Raw genomic sequence first — 21,214 nt, forward strand, 5'->3', positions numbered from 1 at the left:
TAACAACAATGCAAGTTTATGGAACGGAGTAAGAAGACATGTGTACGATTCTTTGTACAAATAGGAAATACTTAGTTGGGTCGTGTCATTGTTGGTTTTGGGCTTCAAATAGGATTTGTGAGCATTACCAGCGTTATCCCTTAGCCCCTGGCATTGTTAAACAACACTGCTGTAAATGCTGCTGTGTGTGTTGTGGAACTTAATATCTTTCAACTAACGTTCTTTAAAATATTGACTGCCTAAACGCTAGCTGGATACCAAACTATGAAATTGTCTGATTACGTGGGAAGGTGTGTCAGTGTCATCTTACCCTCATGGAAGCGTATGATGTTGGGGTGACTGAGTGAAGATGTGATCTCAATCTCTCTCTGGATGTGAATTCTGTCCAGGTCGTCGGTGATGCGCTCCTTGCGGATTGACTTGATCGCCACCTTGGAAGGAAGACAAAGTTTAGAGGATGTTATACAAAAAAGGTTGTGTCCAAATTTCATACACCATGTGTTAAATCTAGTGACTGAGTAATAAAACTTGAGCCAGTAGATTTAATTTCCATAAATTCCTCAGAAAACACACAAATTTAACCATTTTCTGCTTTACCTCCATCAAAGCAACAAATAAATAAACAGTTCATGCATCATCTGCACAGCCAAACATGGAAACAAAGGCATACTGTACATACTGTTGATGCTTAAAAACACACACGCTCATACACTAATAAAATCTCTGGGTATTAGACATGATTATGTGGGTTTAAAGGCTGCATGGTGAGAGCAGATCTCGTGATGTGAGATGTTCAGAGGCAGAAGGTTGACAGCTGCAGTGTTCACACTCTGCTTCTTTAATCCCATACACCAGTGCAACCCGAAGCTTCTGAACACACACACGCAGGCCCACAATAAAAACATGCATCCTAAAACAAACCTATAAAACTGGTTGGATAGAATAAGTGTCACATAATCAACACTTTACAAAGACGAGACAAGTGCATGCAGGCAGACAACGAGGCATCGGAGTGTGCCTAAAATACACAAAGGACAACAGAGACGTGGAATATAACAAGTAGCTGAAGCCATGGGACTAATTTGTGAGGCTGATATTTAAACATGGGACGAAACATGCGCTGTATAATTTTGCATGTCCCTGTGGGTGAGCTCCCACAGGTCAAAACTCGAGTTTTCTCAGCTGGCGGGGGGAAAAAAATGTCTCCGAAAAACTGGAAGAGACACAGTTCGCACGCTCCATCAACCATGATAGTTATGCAACACAACACGAACACCATCCAGGGAACCCCTGAGACTGAAGTGACCTTCTGATTTATGAGGTCATCAGCTGAAGGGCAGATATTAAAAAGTTGGGGAGGCAGATTCTGATGCTCACTAAAGAGCCATTTATGACCCAAATACTTAAAGCAATGTGAGGAAGAGAAGGGGAGACTGTAAAATCAGTTACTGGGATGATTTAGTGCAATATAACAGATAAAAGTTATGGATTAGACACGTCAAGATATAGACTGGGAATCAAAAAATTCTACTGCCGTCTCAGCTCTAATTTACTACCAAGACTTTGAAGTGACACATGACACAGGGAATACAGACCCTCTGGGTATGGTTCAGGGCAAAGTGAGCATTTTATCTGACTGATTTCAAGGGGCCATGTGTGAGTAGAGGAAGCTGTGGTTGTTTGTGTGATCTCACCCTTATGCCTGCAAATATCCTGCAGATGCATCACGCAGAGATATGACCTCTAAAGTATCCTTCTCACCAACAACATCTCATCGTTTCCTCTAAAAACTGCAACCATGCAAACTGCAACAATGTGTAGGAAACACAACGCAGCATGTGGGAGTCATTCAGGCGTTCTCTGACATCATCACGGCCTATATTATGATGGCATGGCAATTTTAGATGTGCAAAGGGATGTACTAGCTTTCCCATCCCCTTCTTGTTTTCCTGCTGACTCCAGTCTTGACTTATTGCAGGTGTGTTTGTCTGTATGAAGTCATCATGGGGGTTGGGGTGTGCACCAACTTCCTTCCTACCCTGCTATTCTCACAAACACACAAATGTATCCCAGGAGCCTGAGCATCACTAAAGGTCCCTGCTGCATCTGTGAACGATTTAGCGGCAGAATTATACAGGCTTCCTGCCAGAGTGACCCTTGACCTCCAATCATCTACACACAGCCTTAAGCCGTCCCTTTCCTTAACCAGGAATTGCAGAACTGATGGGAAACTGGGCAAAGACATATATATTAAATGCAAGAAAGGAAACAAGAATTTTTTTCTGATGGCATTATCTGATTGCTTCAATTCCTTTTTTTTTTTCTTTCTTGCCTACGATATTTAAGCTTTAAAAACAAGTGAGGCTCCAAACCAGGGTAAGTGACCACAGAATACTTAGCTTGCATAACCAAGGCTGGTTATTCATCTTTCCTTTTGCTTTACCCTGTGCATTCATGAGGATGACTTACATTCCTTTCTTGCAGCGTCACAGGAAAACCACTTAGACACTTTACAGGAACAAGTCTCAAGTGAGCTCCTTAATATAAAGTCACTCATAGTGCCTTCTCTTCCTGCTCTTCTTCCTGCTTTCCTCTCCCATCTCCCCAAGCTCACAAAACAGCCCGCTAGCCTTGTTTCCAAAAATAATGCCTGTTTTGTTTCAAAGAATCCTTGGTATGTGCCTGCTAATGGCTCAAGGAATTCAGCTTTTCCCCCTTGTCCTACCAAACCCACTCACCCTGCACGCGCGCGCACACACACACACACACACACACACACACACACACACTCTACATGGCCTTGTTCATCTCTCTGTATCCTACCAGCAGTCTCTTATACATGCTTCACTACATGTTAAGATATAGAATAGAATAGAATTGTACACAACAGAAAACAAGTTGCAAAGTGCTTGAAAGTCGTGCAAAGAAATGACCTGGTATGAATAGAGTCCGTGTGTGAGTGGCATGAGTGATGAGGGTAACTCAGGCCATGGCTCAGATTAGTGAGGTGATTGGGCAGGGGTGGGGTGTGGGGAGAAAGTGTTTTTTGACAGTTTGAATTTCCCAGGGGAAGAAGGTGTTTTTGAGTCTGAAGGTGTGGGACCTGATTGACCTGAGGCGCCAACCAGAAGGCAGCAGGTCATACAGGTGGTGGGCGCGGTGCAAAGGGTCGCCTGTGATGGCCCTGGTTTTCCTGAGATAGGAGGATCTGGCGATGGCTTCCAAGGGTGGTAGAGGGCAGTGACTGATGTTTTAGGTGATGTTAATTACGCTCTGCACAGGCTTCGTGTTCTCTGTTGTGGCCCCTGCGTAGCAAACACCCAGGAAGTAGAAGAGCACACTCTCCAATGAGGAGCTGTAGAAGGCCACTTCTGGTCCAGGTTATTCTTCCTCAGGACACAGAGGAAATGAAGCTGCTGTTGGGCTTTCTTTACCAGGGTGTTGTGGCTCCAGGTGAGATCCATGGAGATGTGGGTGATTCTACAGATTCCACCCATTCTTAATTTATAATGAGTGGGGAGTAGACCTATCTTTGCCTCATGAAGTCCATTATGAGTTCTTTTGTTTTAAGGGAGTTAAGCTTCAGGTTATTTTCTGAGCACCGTCAGGACATCATTGGCATACGTGTCGATGTCATTAGTTGGCTGGGTTGGTGTGCAGTCATAGGTGTACAATAGAGGGCTGAGAATGATTTGCTCTGTAAGCAAACTGGTGGGGGTTGAGGGAAGGGGGGTAGGCAGTCTCTGATATACTGAGACATTTTCTAGTTGGTGAGGGCTACGACGTCTCCACACCTGGCGGGGGTTACTATCAGTGAGGAGATCTGGCAATCACAGTTGAAGGAGCCAGACAAATTGTGAGAAACTCACTCTAATCAGGATCATCTTTTTTGTCGCAATCAGATTATGGAACTGTGTTTATTTACTAAAATAAACCAGAAAGGAAACTGATGAGGCCCCGTCCTCTCAGATCACAGCACAGAGGGAGGGATTAAGGTCTGACCAGACATAAACCCACGATTATTCAAACTAATCTGGCACCACATTCTGTTTTAACCTAGATATTCAGATTGTGAAGTTAAATAGAAACTTGTTATGGTATTATGTCTTGCTCTCTGTGTGTGTGTGCTTAAGTCTGGGTTTTTAGGGGTCAGACTCTAGTTGGAGCAGACCTATTGTAGTGATTTTATCCCCTTTTTCAATTGCTGAGTGAGTCAGACCAAAGGCATCTCAAGCTGGCAGCACAAGAAATGGGTTCAGGATCAACGCATATCCTACCACACGCAGAGCGCCCCCCACGAAGTTCTTTCCACCTTCAAATTAATATTTAATTACCACTGAGCAACACTGTGGCAAGTGCAGCACGCAAGCACAGACGCATGAAGACACAGGCGAAAAGTAAAAGCATGGGAATCACATTACACTTTTTATAGGCTTTTTACAGGGTCAGCAGACGAGGTTAGGAGGTCAGATCAATTTCAGAAACTGATAATTTATCGTTTCCTTTCACCACATTTCGCCCTTTGTTTAGGAAATAACGAGTCCTTCAGCCACACAGCTCCGAAAAGCTTGAGGCAGTATAATATGATGGGTTATGGTGACCATCTTACCGTCTTCAGGCTCGCTCTCTCCACCGCTTTCTTCACTTTGCCGTAGGTGCCTTTCCCCAGCGTCTCCATCACCTCATAACGGTGCTTTAAGTTGTGCTTGTGCTGATGCTTTTTTACTTCAATGGACGCTGTGGCTGTGGATGCCTGGCCCAGCGCCTCCACGCCTACTTTCATGTTTCTCTGTCGCTTCTCCGCGTTGCAGGCACGGCGGCTGTCCATTCTCGGTGACTGCTCGCCGCCATGCTGGCTGCTGGACGCCGCGTCCTGCAGGCAGCCCAGCTCGGAGCGTCCGCTAGTGTTCATTGCGTCTCTGCTGTCCGCCTCACGTCTGCCCATCCTCTCTGCGCACTTTGCGCACCTGTCAGGAGCAGCTTTCCTCGGGACCGGATCCCCAAATCAATTTGAGTTTTGATAAAAAGCAGCTGGAGCTCTTTTTAATGATCGGGTTGTCCATATAGAGTCTCACACGTTTAAAGGAGGCTTCTGTAATGGTCTGAAAATTAAGAAATGCCCCAAAGCCGTCTGATCTATCGGCCCAGCTGTTGTTTTCTACTACCACTCTCAGTCTCAGGAACACAGCAACAGGAGCGACGGGAACCACACGCTCCGAGGCGAGGGGTGGAGCCTCCACAAGGCAACATCCCCGAGCGTCACACTCGTTTGGGATTAATTTGGGTTTTTCCAGCGAATACTTGACCTACCCAGCGGCAGAAACACGGGGGAAGAAGGCATGCGGGGAATGTCCTGCGGGTCAGATTTACCCTAAATCCATCACTTCAATCAGACATTTGTGGTGGTGCTGTGCCATGCGGCGAGCTTCGAAGACTCTGAGGAAGTTGGCAGAGACTTTGCAGTCAAAGAAAAGGGATTTTATTCTTTTATTTAAAACGTACATTTTAAACAGTAAAACAAAGAAACAAAAAAAACTGTTATAGATAAAGTAACCTCGGTTAAACGTCATGAAATAAGACAGCAGAAGCAAAGGACAGTGAGAGATACATGCTCTGTGGCTGTGTTGTGTGCAGAGTACAACTAACAAGTTAAGGATGGTTTAGCTGTCAGCAGTTGTTAAACCAGTATCTGCACTATATCTGCCAAATTTCCCTAGCAGAACTTAACACCAGGTAATGTGTGGCCCTTAATTTAAAACGCAGCCAGAGAGAGTGAAGCAGCAGCAGCAGCAGGTCCCACTCCAGCTTATGTGATACAAGGTGAGTTTAAAAAAGTGGAAACTACAAGTTATTCCAAATAATCATTAGTGTCAGTAGCAGTTTCAGCTGAAAGGACTGAGCTTTATCATATGCTGGACGAGGAGTTCACAGCTACAAGATATTTTGAGGAAAGCAATGTGTTTGAAACTGAAGATATAGCATTTTAAAATACCACAGTGTCTCTGCTGCTTTATTAAAAGAAACGCTTTTGTTAATTCTAATGAAACCGCATCAGGCAGGACACCAGCATAACTGTGAGCTCTCTAGTAGATGTTTCCGTGCATGACTAAATCACCCAGAATATCTGCAAGACCATTAGACTGCAGTACATGACGTCTCTGGCTTTTGTGGTTGGTAACATCAAAAGAACACTAACAGAAAGTGGGCTTAAAAGTAGGACAAGGGTTAAAATGAGGTTTACTGTTCTTTGTGGATTTTTGGAAATTGTTAAACTTATTCATCCTCGACTGACTCCTTCGTTGGGTTACCCACCACAAGCATATTATACTGGTTCAAATACTTCTTTCTCATTTGTTTCTCTACTGTTGTTAAAATTTGATGACATATAAAGTCATATTTTTGGAGCTTTGTGCAAACTTTTGACTTAATCACAGCAACATTTGTAATGACAGTTACATACTGGAATTCAGTGCATGCAGCATACAATAAGGCAATGCCAAAGAAACAGTTTTAAACTTGTGGTTGAAGGTTGGAGATCAAAAGACATGCTGCTGAGGCATGAGCATGCATCTCTGAAACATCAGTGACATTTTTGCATGAAAACAACATTTCAGTTGAATGCAAAAGTTTAAACAACGAAATGCTTAAATAAATATATTTCAAGTGTAAGCCAGAAGAATGTGGCCACATGTTGAACATGCTGGCTTTTTTCCTTGTTGTAGTGTTGAGAATAGATTTGTGATGAGATCACAATCCATTGTTTCCACTGCAAACAAATAGATGTGAGTGAACAGTGACATCTAGTGGTCAGTTTTAAAATAATCTTTATAATTAATTTGATAAATGAAAATTCTCTAATTCATAAGTTTCCTTGATTACACATTTTTAAATGAATATTATATTTGGTATTCTGCATCACCTTCAAAGCCCAGCCACAGCAGTCAAACGGTGTACGCTTGGAGTTTGTCCCTGTTGCTATCCTCTCTTTCATAAGTGATAAATGGGATTAAAAAGGTAACATTATGCACATTAATTTAAAGGCAGCTAAGTTACACAGTGTAAGATATATGCACTGGGGGAGTCTCCTGGGATTCAACAGTTACTTAGTAACTTCAACAGTAACAGTAACTTAGTAAACAGCACTCAATCATTGAGATACTGAAGTTAATGAAGAATAAATGTCAATAAAACATGAATTTCATGTTTCTTTGTTTGAAGACCTAAAAATTAGATTTAGCTTGAAATTTAAAACTGAAATAAATACTTGCACTTTCCAATAATCCCACTTACAGTTGATCATGGAATATTTAGTAAGAAACAAAGGAAACACTCTGATCTTATCTTTTTTCTTTTTCGTTTTTTTAGGAGTGACCGTTTAGGGAGAGGTTCAATTTAAATTGAGTTTATGCGTATGAAACATTTGCTTTTTGGGTGATATTTGTTGCATTTCTGAGATGTTTTGAACTTGCATGGCTGCTACTTTGGTCGGTTCTCTTTTGTAATATATACCACGGGGCTTTCCATTAGCACGAACACAAATCCTGTGGGCTTTAAAAGAAACAGTGAAACCAGTTCCTGCTGAAGTAAGGCGTCAGTGGTACTATTAATGAGATGAAATTCAGTCTCCTTGTCAGTATAGCTCTGAGTAAACTGGGACAGAAATGCCTATGAGCCTGCTGAGTAATGCTATCAGAGTTCACTTTATATCAGAACTGCCAGATAAGAGATCATTATGGCAGCTGATGCAGAAAAAGGTTTCTGAAGGAAAGCAGTACAAAATCATGTCTACCTGAAAAGACAACAGAAAAAGAAGTCACAGAGAGTAAGAAGACTGAAGAGAGGTTATTCTTTCCACAACACTGTGAGCTGTCAGTCGGGCTTCTGAATCACTGTCCCAGCAATCCTCCAGGAGCTCCCTCAGCGCAGCTCCCTGAGAACAATAAACATTTAGTCCACACATTACAGACACCACAGGTGTAAGTGGTACCACAAAGCCCCTATGCAAGAATACCTGTGGTAGCAGTTCCCAGTGTTCAGGTATACAGGGTCTTTTGTCCATATAGGACACGTACAGCATGAGGCTCTCCAGTGTTACATTGCTTCCCAGCTCTAGTTCATATGGCAAAAGATGCTGTGGTGCAGCTCCGCCTGCAGGTGGAAGCAGTGCTATTAGTTTTTTCTAGGCTTAGTGAATTGAAAATATGACTTGTCAGCCCAGAAACCAATGCATTAACTATCAGATTTCAAGCAACTGGGAAACCAGGCCGGCTGGAGCGCACTATTCACCAGTTTCTGATTCAGATCAGTTTTCCCCTTTCAGTGACACACCCACTGAAAAGCCAGTGTGGTAATTGATATTTTCTGAGAGGAATGAAAGCTGGACACTCTAGCAACAGCCTGAAATTGTACTGTTGATAATGACAACCCATTACAATAATAGGCTCGCCTTAAAGCAGAGAAAACTGAATGACCTGCAGTTTTTTGTTTCTAAATTCAGACTACATTAAAAGTATCATATTTGACTCCAAACACATCAGAAACACTGCAGGTGTATGACATGACATTTATCATTTGCACTGCTGCACCATTATTGTTTGTTTGTTAATTTATTTCAAACGTGTAAACAATATACAGGTACACTTTGTAAAGAAAATAAGAGTGAGAGAGAGAAAATACTATACAAAAGTCAATACATTTCAATATTGCTACCGTTCTGATTCATTTACATGTTGAAAGGGAGTGGGAAGAAGTACACACTTATTTAATCCCACCCCTTTGCCATAAGTTATCAGTTAATATTTAGTCAGCTTCCTTACTGATATAATTTGTAATAAAAATAGTGAACAGATTTCTGAAATAATATATACTATATACTATAATATCACATCATGAAATTTTTTAAATAGAGACATTCACTTATCAATATTTTCCCTTTCTTTATAGTTCAAGAAGATCATATTTTTATAACTCTTTTTCAACTGTTTTCTGTTTGGACGTTGCTTTAATTCCATATTCAAACTGTTCCACAGTTTCACTCCATGAACAGAAACACAAAAGCTTTTTCTTGTAGTACGTACCTTACATGTAAAAAAAAAAAAAGATAATTTCTAGTCAAATAAAGCTGCACTTTACAGCTACACAATATACAGCAACCTTTTTACAGTTTGCCAAGCCGTTTAGGTACTCTGAATAACTTTACCTTGGCCTTCTGTACTACTCTAAAGAGCCTTGGACTTATTTTTGAACATCATAACATCATATCATCTACTCATAATGACTAACCTTCAAATAAATCATAGCAGCACATCCAGATCTCCCACAGCAGCAGACCCAAAGCATAAACGTCACCCTGCATGAGAAACATGCTTTCGTTCAGGTTCACAAAGCCTTCCAGGATCTCAGGAGCCATGTAGTGCAGCGTGCCCAGTTGAATACACTACAAAAATACAAATGTATCTATTAGAAATAAGTAATATTGGATGTTTTGATTTCATGTAATTCTAGTGTGAAATTTTAATTACGTCAAAAAACAGCAGCAAGTCTAGGTCTTCAAGTTTTTTTGTTTTGTTATTTAAATAAGAGGATTTGAGTGGATAAACAGTAGTACCTGTGTCTCACCTTTGTGTTTTTATTCTGGTTGTGCCTGCGGTAAGGCTCTGAACAAGAACGCAGAATGGTGGAGCATCCAAAATCACACAGGGCACAGGTACCATCCGCCTTCACCAGCACGTTGGAGCTGCTGAGGTCTCTGTGGGCCACAGGAGGTTTGTGCAAATCTGTATGAAAAATCCAATAAACAATATTTTGTTCCTGTAGCTTACTCTCACATACCAAGACAGCCTCACATAAACAGCTTATCATTATTTAAGATTTGTGGCCACATTAGATGAATCACTGCAGTAGATCCATTGTTTGGATAAAAACAACTCATCTTTATTCTTGATGATAATAGTTTAAAAACATGCATTCTATGCTTCCCACATCAAACAGACAACCCATGCACACATGCATTTGTTGCAATATTATTCTGGCCAGTACCATGGCTGAGAAGGTCAGAGTGGAGATAGGAAAGTCCCTGTGATAGCGACTGGCACAGGTTCAGTGAGAACATCCAGCTCGTGGTTTGTTTTGACAAAAAGGAATGAAGAGATCCCTGAAATCAAAGGGATAATAGTCATTCGTACTTGAAGCATACAGTGGTTTCAAATACATAAAGCGCTATAGACTTAGAGCCATCGAACATAAACTATTCAACCATAAATATAGAAAAGCAATTATGTTTCACACATTAGCATTAGTTTTAAACTTTATGTAGAGCTGTTCTACTCTTACTGATCAACTGAAGTCCTTCAAGGTTTAACCATACAGTACCGGATTATCCGATCTATGTCCAGGTTAGAATAACAGCTTAATATGACATGAATGTCTTCTGACTATGAGAATGTGAGAGCTCCACACAGAAAGACTAAGTTCAAACTAGGAAGCTTCCCTGCTGTGAGGCAGCAATCCTGACCCCTGACCCATTAAACCTTTATTAATGGTTTTGTTCAGTATACCCATCTTAAAATCTTTACAATCGTTTCCACTTAGTGTTTGCAATAATTTTATTAGCCTTACTCTACGATAATTCTGTCTCGGACTAGACATCTGATCAGAAATGGTTTTAATGATGAATGAGTCACATAATGCGACATGTTTCCTTCAGTCTCCGATGGGATCAAAAAGGAGCTGAAGTCATTGTGATTAAATAAGAGATGTGGGTAGAATAGCTGGTTTAATAAATATTTTTAAACACAGTGGCTTAACCTGGCATATAATTTGACATTTTTAGAGCCTGTTCATTTATTCATTTTTCTTTAACATTTACTCACGTTACTTTAGATAATTTGAATAAATATTTTTCTTTTACCTATATATTCTATTTGTCACTTGTAACAGACTCTTAGTATTATTTACAAATATTTCTCTGGTCTGTTCCATGCAGTTTTTTCCTTGAGCAGCTGTTGTCTTCATGCAAAGGTTTTCACTCACATATTCAGCAAACTGCAGCACGATGAACCAGCTTTTGTCATCTGGTTTCCTCCCAGTACCGAGAAAGTTCACAATGCTAGTATGCTTTGACAGCAGTAGCTCATAAATCTCCTTTTCTGTGTTAAAATTATGTTCATAGGCTGCAGGTAAAAATTTGACAGCCACCACAGAGCCCTGGTATGTCCCTTGAAAAACAGTTGCAAAATGCCCTCGGCCCACAATCTGCAGGACATAAACAAGTAAAGAATCAGAACCTGTATGCATTTCTTGCTGATAATTTGCACACTACCTACTGTGGAATTAACCTGTTTCATAGCAGAGCATACCTGCTGTAGCTCGATCTGACTGATGTCGATCTCAGAGGTTTTTGTCATTTGGCAGGAACAGGAGGGTCGGATGTGGTAATGACTGGGGGACTGTAGATTCTTCTCTGAAATATTATAGTAAAGAAGTGATTTAGTTGCCACTCATAGAAAGTAATCTGGTAGTACAATAAAGCCACCATTCATTTGAAAGCTTCCTGATTAGTTACTGAGAGCATGGAAATGTGACTGAAGAGTAGCAGAGGGAGTACCGTAACACAGATAAAAACCAAGGTCAGCGTAGCACATAGAATGAAGGCATTTCAAGGCCAAGACATCATGGGAACTCAATTTAAGTTGAGAAAATGTAGAAACAATAGCTTTATTCTTCTGTGGAATTAAAAAAGACAAATGGACACATTATTACCATATTAATACTAAAAATAGACGGGTAAACCTAATATCTCATCACAGTTGATTGATGTGAACATGCAATGCAAATATTAAACACTAAAAATGTAAAACTGAAGGCAGAAAATGGACCTTAAACAAAACAGTCTTCAACCTCTGAGCTGGCCAGCTTGTTGTCAACTTTTATCACATGCGATGTTATCCCTTAATGAAATTCACGCAAGTTACACATCCCAGAGAACGACTCAACAAGTATGGAATGCCAGGACTGCCAAAATGAATTAATTAAATAGACCGTTAAATAATAAATAAATACATCATGAAATAATTAATTAAATGTGTCAATAATTAATCAAATATATATATATGTAATTAATTAATTAAATACATATTTGGACATATTTAATTAATTATTAATTATTTATTTCACATTTTAATTAATTATTGACACATTTAATTATTTCATGATAATTTTATTATTTCATTTTGGCAGTCCTGACCCTAGGAATTAAGACTGCCAAAATGAATAATTAATTAAATTATAGCATTAAAAAAAAAAAAGCATTAAAAGTGACATTGTTATTTTTAGGAAAATAGCAAACTGAATTTGAGTGTTTTTGCCCTGCATGCTGGACTTCTCTGAGAAATCTGAGGGTAAAGCATAACTTTGAAGGTGTAAAAGAAGATTCACTATTTTTTCTTTTCTTTTCTTTTCTTTTTTTGCAGTGGAGTCAGTCAGGTCAAACTGAATTACTCAAGTGGTATTTAAATCCTAAATAATGTTTTTGAAGAAAAAAGAACTTTACTTTTCTTTTTTAGGCAACTTCTCCATTGAGCAGCAACAATCCAGAAACACATAAAGAGCAAAATCCCAACCAGAGGTTTCACAGCCTTTTTCATGAAGACGACTAAAAAGGGGAGAAAAAAGGATTAGGTGCCAGTTGAATTCTGAATGAATGATCATATCTATCGCACATGCGAATGGGTGAAGAATTCAAGGAAAAACACAACAATTTGAGCTAGAGATCTTTGTAATGGTGTGTGAGCCATTTTGCTGGCATGGTGATGGCTAACTGTTCCAGATACTGACAAATCAATGCCAAGTGTTGGGTGTCTGGTAATGTTACACTTAATGTTGATTTTTCCTTAAATTTGTCAACCACCTGAATATATATTCAGCATAACAAGAGCCTAACAAGAAAAAGATCTTTGATTTGATTCCCCGAGGGGCACAAATTCCTTTGGGGTTGCCTCGGGAAGGACATGAAGTGTTTTAGGCTTTTTAAATGCTTCTAATTGTATTATGATATATTATTCTTAAATTATACATTTATTTAGTAATTCACGGTTATATAACCTTATTAATACCATACCTGAAAAATAAGAGTAGGGGTGTGAAGTCTGTTCTTTTCCCCAAGTAATGTTGCCATTGCAGAGGTCTGTGTTGCACATGCACGTCAAGAATTGATTGTTGATGCGTGTTTGTGCCTTGCAGGTTTCATCTGGGCATGACTTTTCAATTCTGTCACAAGCTGCAATCGAAAAATCAGGAGCACGACAAACAATATTACATACTTCATTATACTTCACAGCACGTGGCACATTTCAGCTGTTACAATTGGCGCGGGAGCTTTCTTTAAACTAGCTTATCAATCATTAGATTTTTTTTTGCTAATGTGCTAAAAATGTGTTGTTGTTGTTGTTGTTGTTGTTGTTTTCAATCACCCACTATACACTCCACGTACTTGCCCAGACATACGGGCTTCTTACCAAGAATGTCAGCTTTTGGTGTGCCGTTAATGATCCGGTAGTAGCCCACGCAACAGTCCGTGGTCTCACAAACTTGCACTGACCCGCTCACACTGCCCGCAGCAGTGTATTTCTTATTCTGCCTGTAGTTATGCTTTGTACTTTCTGTTATTTGAAAAAAACACCTTCTCTTCTGCTGTAAGGGCTTGCTGTAGATGCACATAATACATTCTGGGAATAAAAAAAAAGAATAAAAAGAAAGTCGGACGTATAATGTAAGATGACAACGGTGATTAATAACATAGGAGTCTAAATTAGCCTAGTCAACAGTCCTTTTACAACACAAGCAACACAACCTGTAACTATTAGCAGCCATCATTAATCAAAATCAGACACAGAAAAAGGAACAAACAACACAGCAGATTGGCAGATGATTTTAAAAATACTCACCCAAGGCCAAAATCAGCCACCACCTTTCTACTAGCATGTTTATTCACCCTGAGCGGCGAAGTTGAATGACTGTCCTGAGAATGTGAGATTCGTTTCTCATGCTTGCAAGCGCACCTCCCACCAGCCCACACCTGCTCTTGTATCCTTGCGCGAGGACACTTGTTGTCTAAAACATTAAATTTAGCCTCCCAGACTATCGGCATCATCTATCATCATCAAGGTCTCACAAAATGGCAATTTCAAAGAACTCTGGAAGTATGCGCTAGGTTATCTCAAGTCACGATTGCTGTATCAAATACTACAGTGAAATCTGCATTCATCTTAATGAATTGAAATGTTTTTTTAAGGGCAATGTAGAGTTTTTTTAGACTGACTATATCACTATTATTCGTTTAAAAAAGTGCATGAAAGACCAGGTATTGTGTGAATGCTTGGGAATTTCCGATTTTATGACCCACTGTCTTCAGATCTGACCCAAGAATACTTTGGTATACAGATGTGTTCATTGGTGTTCATTGTTCTACCATGTTGATTGAAGCATGGAGAGTCTTTTGGGATTTTTGTAGTTAATGAGCATTGCACAGTCTGACCTTGGGTCAAATCTACTTGGACGTCCATTCCTGGTAAGATTGTGGCATTGCGTTAACACACACCTGAATCCTCCATCTTTTTCACGTCACTTTATTATTTCATTTTATTATTATATCATTTCAACATGCAGTTATCCAAAAAAAAGGAGAGGAAAATATATTTAAAATGTTTTCTCACTAAGAGGTCACCAAGTTCTTCTGCTGACATCCTTTCAGTCCAAGTAATGTTTGACAACACACAGAAAAAAACAACAACAAAAAACAAGTAGCAGTCAGTGTGAGGCTTCTGTGGTTTCTGTAGTTTGATGGAAGAGCAAAATAAATAGCTTGTTAAATATAAAATTAGCTTTTTTTTCTTGCCATCCTTCTTTTTACTGAAAGAAGAGTTAAAGTGGTGGAAGGGACTTTTGTATAGGCAAGATTTTGTGACCTTACACAGAACAGAATGTTGATTTTTCTTTTATTCTTACATTTACAGGTAAAATTTATTGCTTGGACAAGACATGTAACAAACAGACTTTTGACTGAACATATCATACAACACAATATATATTTAATTACAGCTAATGTCCCATTGATATATAACATAAAACTGCATTATCTAAAGTTTGACTTTGGATACTCATATAGCAAAAAAATAAGTTGTTAGTTAATTATAGTGAAAATTAATCTGGTTATTCTTTTTTCCAAATACCAAGAGTGAATAAAGCTTTTTTGAATGAGACTTTCCGGGTTTAGCGTATAGACGCTTACTTTCCACACACACTGGCCCAGCAGGAGCTGGATTAGGGTGTGAAGAGATCTCGAGGATTAAGATTAGCCACCAGACAGACGTCGTAGCTGTCGTGCATGGCTGCTCGTCTTTCCACAACTGTCCACACATTGTCTGCAGGGTCCAATTCCAAAAGTTCCTTGGTGATGATCTCATGACGGCCTGCAGCCATTAGAGAAAAATTATTTGAGCGCATGCAAAAGTGCTTTTAAAAATTATTTGACAGGCATTCAGTAACTGACCAGCCCCCTTGTAGTATCCACAGAGATAGAGCTTTCCATCCACTACTCCTACGTTGGAGGCGTTCGTTCGAAGGGAAAGTAGGGATGTGGGGACAGTTGGTCCTGGTCTCCAGGTGTCTGTATCTGGGTTGTAGATCTCCACGGAGCTCAGGCAACGACGCGATTGCCCACGGTCCTCTCCATCGCATCCTATACCACCTGGAAACAAACGCATCTACTCTTGCTCCAGTGCAGAAATTTCACAATACTAACATAGATACAGTTATGTGTTTTGGTAGACTGACCTAATACATAGATCTCTCCATTGAGTACAGCTGACCCACAGCGGTACCTGGAGTACTTCATGCTGGCACACTCTGTCCATCTGTCTTTGCCGGGGTCAAACTGAAACACACGATTGCTGAGCTTGTCAGGCTCGTCGTCAGGGTGATCCTGAATGGCAGGATGAGAGATTTAGGCAGAGAGATGAAGAAAAAGATGAGGACATGGGGACATATTGGACAAATGAGAAGCAGAAATATTTCAGTAACTATTTCACCATCTCTATCGTGTGGAATTGTTTTTAAAAAACGAAAATGATTTTAAATAAAAGTACAATACTGATGTTAATGTTCAGGGGAAAAACAACCAGTTTGTGGATTTTATATGGCAAGTTTTTGTAAATTTTTGAGACTTCCACAACTTCAGTATGATTTTTTTCCCCGTGAAAAACCTAAATAAATTTTACATTACATTTTAAACTAATACCATGTAAAAAAAAAAAGGCCAGACACAACAAGTATGATAAAAATTCAAACTCACATATACAAATACATTTTTTCTTTTATTTTGTAAGAAGGTTCCATAAATACTCAGTTTAAAAAGATGAATTTTTGGGGCAATTATTTCATGGCTCAGGCTTTAAACGGTTAAGATGGTGAGTCTGGGTACCTGTGGTGTCCACCCCCCCAGCACATAAAGATGCTCCTTCAGTGTCACAACAAAGTGACTGGCTAATGGAAGAGGCAGAGGAGCAAAGCTGAGCCAGCTGCCTCCTCTCTTCAGCGACCATCGCTCCATGCTGTCTGTGATGACGTAGTGATTACGCACTTTCATCTGACCACCGATTAAATAGAGAGCATCTCCTATGAGCCCTAAAGCATACATGTCCCTGTAAGCTGCTGAGCACAACTTCCCCCAGCTGTTCTCCTCTGAACTGTCATACCTGGAAGATAAACAAGTAGTTCATTTGTTAATTCAGTGTGGTGCCTATTGATAAAAAGATTTCTGATATGCAAAGGGATTAAAACCTGTAGATATCAACCCCCTTCGTTCGATGTTGGTCTTCTGCTTCTACGGCCACCACTATGATGTTTTCTCGGCTCACTGCGCCTGCTGTGATCTGTCCCACTATGCTGCAGCCCCTCAGGGGAGAGGGGATGTAGTAAGTCTTCCTAGCATGGGGGTCAAAGCAAAAACTGAGGTCAGCAAGTCCTCCACGCCGCGCAGGGACGCCCTCCTTATTCACACCACCCAAACAAAGGAGCAAATCTGTTGTCTCCATGCCATAGCGAAGAGCTCGGCGAGGAGGAGCTGCGGCCTCGCAGAGACCTGACGTCTGGAGAACAGCATCAATCATCCCAAAGCACTCAGTATCCCGCAGAAGCACCTGAGAGAATCATAAGTATAAGAATGATATATCTATATACTTATCTCAGGACAAATATAAATAGGGAGTCTTGCTCCTTATTATATTTGGACCTCATTCCAATCTCTTCATACCGGGTTTCTCCTCCTTGCTTTACAAAGAAATCCAGGATCCACAAGCTCCAGTCGGACATGCCTGAGCAACTCCACAGCCTGGGCTTCCCTTTCTGAGTCACCCCTGTACTTTTCCACCCAGCGCAGCACCAGCTCCAAAACAACCTCCTCCTGTGATACGTTAAGGTCATCTAAGCCAAGCAGTTCCCCAAGACTTTGAGCATTCAGCTCTAGCACTTCTTCTTCTTCACAAACCTAGTTAAACAAAGATAAAGAAAGACAGTATACTGTAAGTAATGAATATAAAATAAGAATAACATTGCAAAATGAACAAAAGATATTCAGAGATTTCCTCAGTGTTCAAAAGCTTCACTGAACTTTGATTCTTCTGATAATTTAGGGCAGGCCTAACTTCATTAATCGTAGGTTCATGAACATTTTTAAAGACTATGACTGAGGGATTCTTTCACATTGGTAATACTTAAACCCTACCTGTGAAAAGTGTTGACAAAGATATCGCAAGGCACAGTCAGCGAGGCTAGTTGCTCCCAAGTTCCTGGCCCAGTGGTACAGACCAACACAGTTTGACGGGTCCATACAGGCCTCCATGTGACTCTGGCACAACCTTACCTCAGTAAAAACAAGGAGAGTACTTCTTAAGCATAAAACTTGCACTTTAGCAGGTGACACCTTTACCAATTACCCCTCTGTCAGTTTCACCGCACCTGAAGCCTCCGTCTACATGTAGCAGAAAGGCAGCAACGGCCACTCCCTGGATGTTGTTGTTTGTTAGTGGGAGCTCGCCACAGTACATGTAGTCCAGCAGCAGCCTTAAGCTTTGTGCAGAAGTGTCTCTGAGTGGTATTTCTCCTCCATGCGTCTCCTTCAGACCACATGTAAACATGGCCTGGACACAATGATTCACCAGAACAGTAAGAAATGATACAACTACAGCCTTGCGTCTCATTAATGCATTTGCTTGGAGTAGTTCAGAAAAAAATAATAAAAAATATGGTAACACTTTATAATATGGCCTGCAACGAACGGCTTAATTCCCCTGCAATACAACATGATTTCCAATGTATTTTATTTGAAATTACCGGAAACAAAGAAATAATTATACTGTAAGTAGATTTTAGTATTATGTTTAGAATAATAAGTAATATGGAAGTAATTTTATGTAGTGCTTTTGAGTATTGCATATCTTCAGGTATTTTACAGGAAAATAAAAATAATTGCATTGCAAATAATTTAAATAGTGTTCTTCATTTTCCTTCAAGCATACGGTTTATTGTTCCTGACTATTTTACCTGGAAGTAAGGACTGAATGCAGACAGCACCACCTTGTGGCAATGGAAGGGGATCCCTTCAGCTAGCAGCACCACGTCAGTGAGCTCCTTAGTTGTTCTCATCCTCTCTAGCTGCCTTAGCAAAAGTGAGCCATGCTCTGCTTGAGCAGAGTGCAGCACCTCAGCATCCATGGACTCTTGTTTTGAAGAGAGGGGAGTTGTGGAAAATGCATCAGTAATTACAATTAAATAAATCAATAAACAAAATGAGTGAACATCTGTGAAAGTTTGGTCTATGCACACTTGTATGCAGTTTCAACTGCATCTACCTGCTCTTCACTATCACAGCTTCGCTGTTGTCAGTAGGTACTGCATGGAAAGTTTTCTCCCACGTGAGACTGAATGACTATGCACTTTTCCTCCGTGGGTCTGATCCATGCACGGAGCATATTTAGTTCCACTTTTTGTTTATTCGCGTTGAGCTAATGAGTACCAAGTGTATTCATTAGCTCAGCCGGGAGTGCTTCGCATGAGTGAGCTAACTCATGCCAGTCACAATGGCCATTATATTATGAACACATGAGCAGTGTGAACTCTGATCATGCTTTTAAGTGTGAACAGCGGTTCAAATGAGCACATCTTTCTTTTGTTTTTATAAATTACGTTGACATGTACACCAATCATGTTAAAGAGTCTGCCTTAACTAATGCAACATTTAATATACTTCATAAAGCTAAATAGCATTGACCTGTTTGTAGATTACGTTCTACTACATGTTGACCTGTGGTTCCACCCCTGCAGCTGATAACCACACTCTGTGTGCGTGAGCTACACATAAACAGCCCACAGACACGCACACACGGTTCAGAGAAGCAGAAATAGCAAGCATTATATTTGCTAAGCACATGCAGAAAAACAGTTACCATACCAGTGTTGTCCAAAGAACCAAGATTAGAAGTATTAAAATGAGATTACGTCAGTTTTCCTTGCCAAAACTACAACACAGGCTGGGCTGTTTGTGTCAAGTTTTTGTTTGCTGCCAGTTCTCTCGTGTTCTGTGCCATTTTGTTTTGGTGAGTGGGGGTCAACAGCATGTTCACTGTCAAAAACGAGTTTAAAATAGACCAGCAAGTGCTGGTGGGGCTGCAGGCCTGTTCAGGTTTCTATACATGACTGAACAGTCTGTCCTTAAACTCATTCATGCAGCGTTTCACTCTCATTACTTTAAAATGTGCAGATTTCTCTTTATAAAGAGAAATCTGCACATTTTTCCTTAAAATAATTCTATAGAATTATTTTAAGGAAAAATGTGCAATTTCATTAAGAGACCACATGAATAATTAACATGACGTGAACAGGTATGTTTGAAGATAGTTAACTAAAATTAAATTAAAATCTAAAGTTATGTGATTTTTTTTTTTTATAAAATAAAAATTAAAAACTAGACTTTGAAAGAAATTAAAACAAATAAATTAAAACTAAGGAGAATATAAAACTAACTATTTGTTAATTTGGGAAACTCACTGATGAGGCTTTAATGCAGGTGATTGTTGAGGCTTTGGATGTCCACAAGACTGTGAGTCAACTGTTTTCAAAAAGTTCTATTGATTTTTCTGCCACTGCAAAAAAAATGATTTGTTAAAATTATGAAATAAGTAAAAAAAAATTTAAAGTGAAATGGTAAGTTATTTTCTCCATTTCCAACAATATTCCCAGAAGTTTCAGTTGGGAAGTCTATAATTTGACGTTTCTGTCACTTAAAGGAGGACTTTTAAAAAAATTTTTAAAAAGCTGGAGCAGCTTCTCTGGTTACAGATGGTACCTACACCATTTTGGTGCTTCAAATGTTGTTGGGCCCTAAGTTCATAGTAGTGACAGATACTAGAAAAATAAAAAAAAATGGGGAAAAAGGTCTGAGCACATTTGGCTCTCTAGTAAAAACAAAACAAAAACAAAAAACACACAAAAAAAAAACTATTTAAACATTTATACAAAGGCAACATTTCAATCCACAGCTTCTGTTTTTCCTGAAAGTCTGTCAAAAAAAAGAAAGAGTGGACATTTTCTAGAAGGTATAATCAAATCACTGTTGAAAAACATCACAATAACATATCAACAACAAGTCCAGATAAGAAACAGAAACTGGTTTTCAAGGGTGCTTTCCAAAATAATTTAAATTATAACCTTTTTTGAACTAAAAGAAATCGGTATCATCCATGTAAGCTTTATTATCAAAGCATTTTTATTACAAAAATCAAAAATCTATAAAACAAACAAACAAACAAGCAAACAAAAAACTATTCTGAAATGCTGCTGTTGTATAAATGTTTTACATGTGAGTGAAGTTGGCCCCCCCCCACCTTCTTCAAATCCAACAAAAGTGGTATCAAACGTTTGTGCTACGTTTGTGCTGGTTTGTGCTGCAAAATTTTTTGTTTATGCTGCCTCTGTTTTAAAGATATTAATGAAAATGTAAAGGTCAAAAGGTCAACCAGCCCCCCCACATTACCCAAATCAAACAAAATTGATGTCAAAAGTTTGTGCTACGTTTGTGCTGGTTTGTGCTGCAAAAATTTTCGTTTGTGCTACTATCATTTTAAAGATATTAATAAAAGTTTCTAGAGGTCATCAGAGGTCA

General features: G+C 39.6%; 3 protein-coding genes across 3 annotated transcripts in view; all 3 read right to left on the reverse strand.

The window, feature by feature from the left end:
- LOC146549936 (NUAK family SNF1-like kinase 1) overlaps positions 1-5,196 on the reverse strand; it is a 16,829-nt gene extending 11,633 nt beyond the window's left edge. Inside the window, exons 1-2 of the mRNA XM_085260460.1 lie at positions 4,610-5,196; positions 311-431 (exon numbers count right to left, since the gene is read on the reverse strand). Coding sequence (XP_085116586.1) covers positions 311-431; positions 4,610-4,945 — 457 coding nt within the window. The 5' untranslated portion in view covers positions 4,946-5,196. The remainder of the gene's footprint in view (positions 1-310; positions 432-4,609) is intronic.
- A 200-nt stretch (positions 5,197-5,396) lies between these two features.
- LOC146549937 (bone morphogenetic protein receptor type-2-like) lies at positions 5,397-14,009 on the reverse strand. Its single transcript, XM_085260404.1, has 11 exons — positions 13,944-14,009; positions 13,515-13,724; positions 13,118-13,276; positions 12,551-12,652; positions 11,358-11,461; positions 11,032-11,253; positions 10,039-10,153; positions 9,619-9,776; positions 9,283-9,436; positions 8,012-8,148; positions 5,397-7,930 (listed from the first exon to the last, which is right to left on the reverse strand). Exons 1-11 carry the CDS (start codon positions 13,978-13,980, stop codon positions 7,814-7,816), a joined length of 1,515 nt encoding a protein of 504 aa, XP_085116530.1. The 5' UTR covers positions 13,981-14,009; the 3' UTR covers positions 5,397-7,813.
- A 967-nt stretch (positions 14,010-14,976) lies between these two features.
- Positions 14,977-19,644, reverse strand: LOC146549938 (kelch repeat and BTB domain-containing protein 12-like). The gene is made up of 10 exons (XM_085259473.1): positions 19,505-19,644; positions 18,598-18,773; positions 18,013-18,194; positions 17,780-17,912; positions 17,309-17,542; positions 16,837-17,195; positions 16,478-16,751; positions 15,832-15,979; positions 15,548-15,745; positions 14,977-15,467 (listed from the first exon to the last, which is right to left on the reverse strand). The coding sequence occupies exons 2-10, from the start codon at positions 18,766-18,768 to the stop codon at positions 15,319-15,321; spliced, it is 1,848 nt and encodes a 615-aa protein (XP_085115599.1). The 5' UTR covers positions 18,769-18,773; positions 19,505-19,644; the 3' UTR covers positions 14,977-15,318.
- Between the last annotated feature and the right edge of the window lie 1,570 nt (positions 19,645-21,214).

This window comes from Mchenga conophoros, linkage group LG20 (assembly GCF_057382185.1).
Source record: "Mchenga conophoros isolate Kocher_MC1m ecotype Shallow Benthic linkage group LG20, M_conophoros_male_GT1.1, whole genome shotgun sequence".
NCBI classification, from domain to species: Eukaryota; Metazoa; Chordata; class Actinopteri; order Cichliformes; family Cichlidae; genus Mchenga; species Mchenga conophoros.